The sequence below is a fragment of the Charadrius vociferus genome, unplaced genomic scaffold (assembly GCF_000708025.1).
Source record: "Charadrius vociferus isolate BGI_N301 unplaced genomic scaffold, ASM70802v2 scaffold259, whole genome shotgun sequence".
Classification (NCBI taxonomy): domain Eukaryota; kingdom Metazoa; phylum Chordata; class Aves; order Charadriiformes; family Charadriidae; genus Charadrius; species Charadrius vociferus.
The window spans coordinates 4,683,897-4,689,797 of record NW_009661368.1 but is presented as its reverse complement, the minus strand read 5'-3'; the positions used below and the strand labels follow the sequence as shown (position 1 = coordinate 4,689,797).

Here is a 5,901-nt window from a genome sequence, read left to right as displayed (position 1 = left end):
CGTCCCTTGGCCGGGCAGGCACAGAGCGCTGCGCCTCTGCCCCTGTCTATACTGTAAATAGCAGATACTACAGCAATAATTTTCCGTGCATGATAGATTTTTTCTGCCAGGTTTTGTACTCGCCAGCCCCCAGTAAGACAAGTCTACTGAGAACCGGCCGCCCGCAGTATTACTTGTAATGCAATTCAGGGATATAAAAGGGATTTCTGCCACTAACCGTGTGTCTCGGGGTATTTGTACAGGCAGTGGCGGGTGGTGGCACACGAGCTGCCAGCCTGCCCGTCCCTTGGTGCCCTTTGCCCCCCCGAAACTCCCTCCGCTCCTGCCTCCACTCCTGCCACCTGCCCCTCTTCCTGCCTCCCTTCCCCACAGGTGGGTGCTAAGAGGGGAGGAGAGCAAATTATTTTCGGCCTCCAGCTCCTCAGCTGAGCCCTGCACTCCCGGTGGCATCGGTGCTGCCCCACAGGCGAGAGCGCAATAATTCACTTGCAAAGTCATCACCAGATTTATCCTGCAAAAAGCTCATCCCAGAGCCTCGCGAGCCCATCCCCAACCGTCATTGTCACCAGCCCTCGCACAGGGCAGTGAGTCACCCAACATATTTCTGAGTCAGCACTGGGGCTGGGAAGCCTCCATGTCCCCCGTGAGGCAGGGCAAGGGGGCTGGGAGCAGCCGTCTGCCAGTGCCACAGCTCCACTATGGATCGAGGCTTCCCCAGTTCCGGCAGCCGGTGGGGTAGGAGACCCAGTTCTCCCTGGGAGCCTCTCCACCGTTTGGGACGCTGGTCTGGAAAAACGACCTAGAAAGATTTGGGGCTGGAGCACTGCAGTGCCTGCCCGGCCACAGAGCATCCCTGTTTCACCGCTCAGCTCTGGGGCTGTTTCATGATCCCTCTTCCTCGCCAAGCACCTGGCACAGCCGGGACGGGGGGACGGGGGACACACGTCTCAGCTCACAGCTGAGATGCCCCAGGCTGCTTGTTAGTGCCCTGGGTGGGAGCAGAGCCCCCCGGGCAGCCCCGGCATGGGGACCCCCAGCACACCGAGCAGCTTTGGTGGGGGACTCAGCCACTGCGTGCCAAGGGCTGCCCGGCTCGGACAGGGAGCCGAGGGCAGCCCCGACCGCAGCCTCGCCATAGCGGAGAGGAGCGGGCAGCAGGCCAGCCGACGTTGGCACCGGTCCCAGCAGCAAGGCCCTGCCTGTCCTGCCCCTTCACTGTGACTCTGCAAAACGGCGGGGCGGTGGCGGTGACGATGGCGATGGCCGGGCTGGGAGGAAGCAGAGGGGCCCGGCTGGGCGCTGTGCTGCTCGGAGTGGAGCGGCAGGCTCGGCCGGGTGGGCAGGAGGAAGGACGAGGCCAGGTCCCAGTAGCAGCCATGGCAGAGGCCGGGGAGCGGAGCATCCACACGCAGCACATCTCGGCCGTGCACAACGTGCCCATGAGTGTCCTCATCCGGCCCATCCCTGCGGAGCTGGAGCCGGGAAAGGTGCAGAGCCTAATGGAGACCCTGCAGGTGAGCACGGCCCCCTTCCCCCCAGGGTGTTGGGGGCACTGACCCTTGCCACCCCAGGGGGCACTGCCAGGGAAGTTCGCAGCACCGAGACGTGCTGGGTATGCCAGGGTGTGCGTTGCTCTTGGGGGGGTCTCTCCCTTTCCCAGGAGGATCCCGAGCGGGTGCCCCCCATCGATGTGCTCTGGATCAAGGCCAGCCGGGGTGGAGATTACTTCTCCTCCTTCGGGGGCTGCCACCGTTTCGCCGCCCACCGGGCGCTCAACCGGGAAACCATCCCTGCCAAGATTATCCCGTCCACCCTCAGCGACCTCCGCACCTACCTGGGCTCCTCTACGCCAGACCTCCGCTAGCCCCGTGCCTCGGAGGATGCACGGTCCCCCGCAGCCACCCCACGGATCCCCTCCTCTTCCCGGTGGGTCCCCGTGGGCCGAGCTGGACCTGATCCTCGGGCCCCGTCACCCCCCGGTGGGGATGGGGTCAGGGTCCCCCGGTCCTGAGGGGGGTGCCCGGGGTCCCTGCGGGATTGGGGTCCCCCCGCGCCCCTCCAGCCGGGATGGGATCAAGGTCTTGCTGGCACCGGGATGTGCCCGGGGCGGTGTGGCGCGGCGGGGCCGGCAGGTGGCGCTATTGTGCCACGAGCGGCCGCGGGGACCGGGACGGGACGGGACGGACCGGGGTGAACCGGGACGGGACGGGGTGAACCGGGATGGCATGAACCAGGACGGGACAGGACGAATCGGGATGGGATGAACCGGGACTGGACGGGACGAACAGGGACAGGACAAACCGGGACGGGCCAGGACGGGCCTAAACCGGGCCACGACTCAACCAGGACGGGCTGAACCGGGACTTGACAGGATGAACTGGGGCACGACTCAACCGGGACGGACAGAATCGGGACGGGCTGAACCGGTGCACGCTAGAACTGGGCCAGGTCACAGCCCATCCAGGGCACAGCCGAACCGGGAAGGGATACAGGCAAACCGGGACACAGCTGAATCGGGACACAGCTGTACCAGGAAAAGGCACAGCCGAACCGGGCACAGCCAGTCCCTAAGCTCTCCCAGTGACTCTGGGCTCACCCTGTTCCTGGACTGGGAGGACCATGGGCTGTGCCTGCCCCGAAACCCCCTGCCCCCATCTCTGGACAAATCCTGCGGTCCCCTTCCCTGTGGGGGACATTTCTGGAAAGGGGAGGTGGGGACGCCCACTGCTGTGCCTGGAATAAAGGCAATGAAACCCCCGCGGCTATGGGGCCTGGTACTGGGGGAGGCTGGGGTCAGGACCAGGCATGCGGTGGCACAGCATGGCCACGGTGTTGAGGCCTGGCGCCTGGGAGAGCGGGTGGCTGTGGGCACAAGGGGCAGGGACGGATGCTGGGGCAGGGGATAGATGCTCTGCAAAGGGACAGATGCTTTGCTGGGGGATGGATTCTCTGCGAGGGGATGGATGCTGTGTTGGGGAGGATGCTCTGCAAGGGGACAAATGCTTTGCTGGGGGATGGAGGGTCTCTGAAGGGATGGATGCTCTATTCGGTATGGATGCTGCGCTGGGGGATGGATGCTCTGCCAGACCACACCGGTATGCAGCTGAAGTCAGAGTCAGCTGTGGCCTGGCTGTGGGAGCACATGCATGCTGGGATGCTGTCATTTCTGCAAACACCACATCTTCACCCCATGTGCAGTCTGGAAAAACCACCCCAAGCATCCCCTGGGCGTCTCGGCATCCCTCTGAGCCGGGAACCTCAGTCCAGGGAGGGGAAAGGCCACTGACTCACCGCACCGTGCTGTGAGTCAGCAGCAGGACTGGGACAGGAACCGTGGCTCGACACTTCTGCCCTCCCTCTGGCCCCTCGGTCACGCTCCTCCCCTGACGGATCCTGTCCTCCCAGGGCAGAAACAGGCTGGGGAAAGGGGTTGGGAGGAGGACACAACCCCCCTGGGCAGCAGCTCTGCAGGGCAGCATGCACGGTGGGAGTTGGCAGCACTGCCCACTGGACGGGGCATGCTTTGCCATTGCCTGCCAGCACGGCGTTTCCGGACGAGCCACTGGGGAGGAAAACCAGTGTGGGCTGGGGGCTGCTGTGCCACAGCCTCCCTCCGGCCCCTTCCCTCACCTCCATGAAGGAAGGGGCCGGAGGGAGACTCCAGCGCAGCAGAGCTGCATGTGCCGCATCAAAGCCACTCTCCGCCGGGAGGAAGCCCTGCAAGCGTTCACGGAGAGAGCAGCCCTGGCCCACGGCTCCCTGATGGGCCATAAATTTCTCGGAAGAATTGTGGCGTGCTAAAAAGTTTCCTCTTGTTAGAGAGCTGGGGCAGGGGGGGGAGGGAGGAGGGAGCAGCTCCTGTGGCAGCATGGGACATCCCCCTAAAATGGGTGTCCCATGGCAGGGACTGTTTTTTGTCGAGGCCCTGGGCTATGCCCCCAGTGCTGGGCATCTCCCGTGGGCTCTGCTCACCGCCCCTCTCCCTGAGTTTGTGTCCCTTACGAAGGCAGCTGGGTGTGAGGCAGCTCAGCAGAGTGGGGACCACACGAATGGGGATGAACTGAGGCTGCCTGGATGCTACAACCCCCTCTCCCATGTGCCTGCACCCCACAGGAGCTTCTTTCAGCTGGGAGTCCACTCTTCCATCCCATCCCCTGCAAAACTGTGCCAAGCCATTCCTGCCTGGGGTAACCCCGTGACACTGCTCCCGGGGCTTGATGGCACCAACACGTCTCCAGGGCTGGCACAGTGCAGGTGGTGTGAGCTGACCCCCAACCGGTGCCGCCGGTGCCGCAACCCGCTGGCTGGCACAGGAGCAGGTCTTGCCAGAGCCGGCAATATCTGCATCGGTTCTGTCCTTCCGTCCCTCCGTCCCTCCACCTGTCCCCCTTCCCTCTGCCTGACCTGTGGGGTCTCCGGTGTCGCCAGATGACAGCCGATCCTGGCTGCCTCCAATCCATTCGTTCCAGGGCAGGAACAAAGGCGCTTTGTGGACTCCCCCCAGCCGGGGCTGAGTGGAGGGGGGGGGTCCCGGCTCCGGAACTGGGACAGACTTCTCCGTGCGACAGGCGTGTAATGCCTTCCAGACCAGCAGCCCCCGCCTGCAGGTACAGCCCAGCGGGTGCAGGGGGCCTGGGGCTCGCACCTCTCCCAGGGTAGGGGCTGCTCTTGTGGCAAAACACTCCTGCTCCCTAAAAGGTTTCACAACACCCCATTCCCTTGAGCCCGTTTCGCTGTTCCTCCCCACCCAAGGGAGCTCCAGGTTTGGTGGCTCTGGTCTCCCTGTGTTGGGAAGCACAGACAGCCGCCCCTTGGATGAGACCCTATCCCAGCGGGAAGCAGCTGGACTTGGATGCTTCATGCACCCATCTGGCCAGGGCAGAGCTCCCGGACCTCACCTGCAATGGGGCAGCTCTGTGAGGCTGACCTAAACTGCCCCAAAATTGGGGACCTGTGGGCAGAGGGGCCAGTCCCAGCCATTTCCCTGTGCCGGGGGGCTGAACAGGGGCTTGCAGGTGAGCAGGGCCAGGCAGCACCCTCGGGGGTCTCGGTGGGATGGGATGGGATGGGATGGGGCGGGATATGATGGGATGTGGTGGGATGTGATGGGTCAAGTCAGTCCAGTGTTGCTTTGCCACGGCCCAGCAGGGTCAGGCCCGGTGTCCTGGCAGCCACATGTGCCGGCGTTGCCGCAGGTCTGGAATCCATTTGCCTCGCCGGCAGCGGTGTTTTCCCAGCAGGGCCGGAGCGGCCCCGTGGGGCTGGGGGCAGCCCTGGCCCCCCAGCCCATCTGCTCCCTGTTTATTTTCTTACACTTAAGTATCACCTCGCAGATAAACAATCCCCAGAGCCGGGGGCAGGGGGCATTTCCCTGCCAGCGGAGGCAGGACCCAGCCCTTGGGGCACCCAGCACCCCAACCCCAGGGATGCCCCGCCACCGGCCAGTCTGCACCTTGGGGGTGTCTGGCGGGTTGGGCTGGGGCCATGGCTGCAACCCCATGCTCAGGCCATGTCCCCTACATGCCATGTGTCCCATGCAGGGTCCCATCCACCCCCTGCCCACCATGCATGCCCAACCCACCACCCACTGCTGCCATCTCTGTGCCCTGGGCTGTATGGCGTGCCACCACTCTGCTGGGGTGACAGCTCTCGGTCCGGTGGCCAGTTTGTTCAGCCGGATCATCTGGGAGAGCTGTGATGCCAAACACAACCACGTCCTGGCACCCGCTCAAGTCAGTCGCACGGCGCAGGGACCGGCGGGAGGTTTGCGGTGTCGCGGCCCCCAGCTGTGCCTCGTGCCGCCCGTCTGAGTCAGACCCGAGGTGCTCAGTGCTGGGGGGTCGGAGGGGTCCAGGCACGGGGAGGCACGTCCTGTCCCACGCGCCCGCCAGACAGCACAGG

General features: G+C 64.6%; 1 protein-coding gene across 1 annotated transcript; it reads left to right on the top strand.

Annotated features, from left to right (window-relative positions):
- Positions 1-1,253: 1,253 nt before the first annotated feature.
- SRXN1 (sulfiredoxin 1) lies at positions 1,254-1,864 on the top strand. Its single transcript, XM_009893406.1, has 2 exons — positions 1,254-1,514; positions 1,661-1,864. The coding sequence occupies exons 1-2, from the start codon at positions 1,254-1,256 to the stop codon at positions 1,862-1,864; spliced, it is 465 nt and encodes a 154-aa protein (XP_009891708.1).
- The last annotated feature ends 4,037 nt before the right edge of the window (positions 1,865-5,901 follow it).

Bases quoted from the DNA above. Each gene is read 5' to 3' on its own strand.
- SRXN1 (XM_009893406.1), top strand. From the start codon at position 1,254: ATGGCGATGGCCGGGCTGGGAGGAAGCAGAGGGGCCCGGCTGGGCGCT. The intron at 1,515-1,660 runs GTGAGCACGGCC...TCCCTTTCCCAG, and splicing joins GCCTAATGGAGACCCTGCAG to GAGGATCCCGAGCGGGTGCC.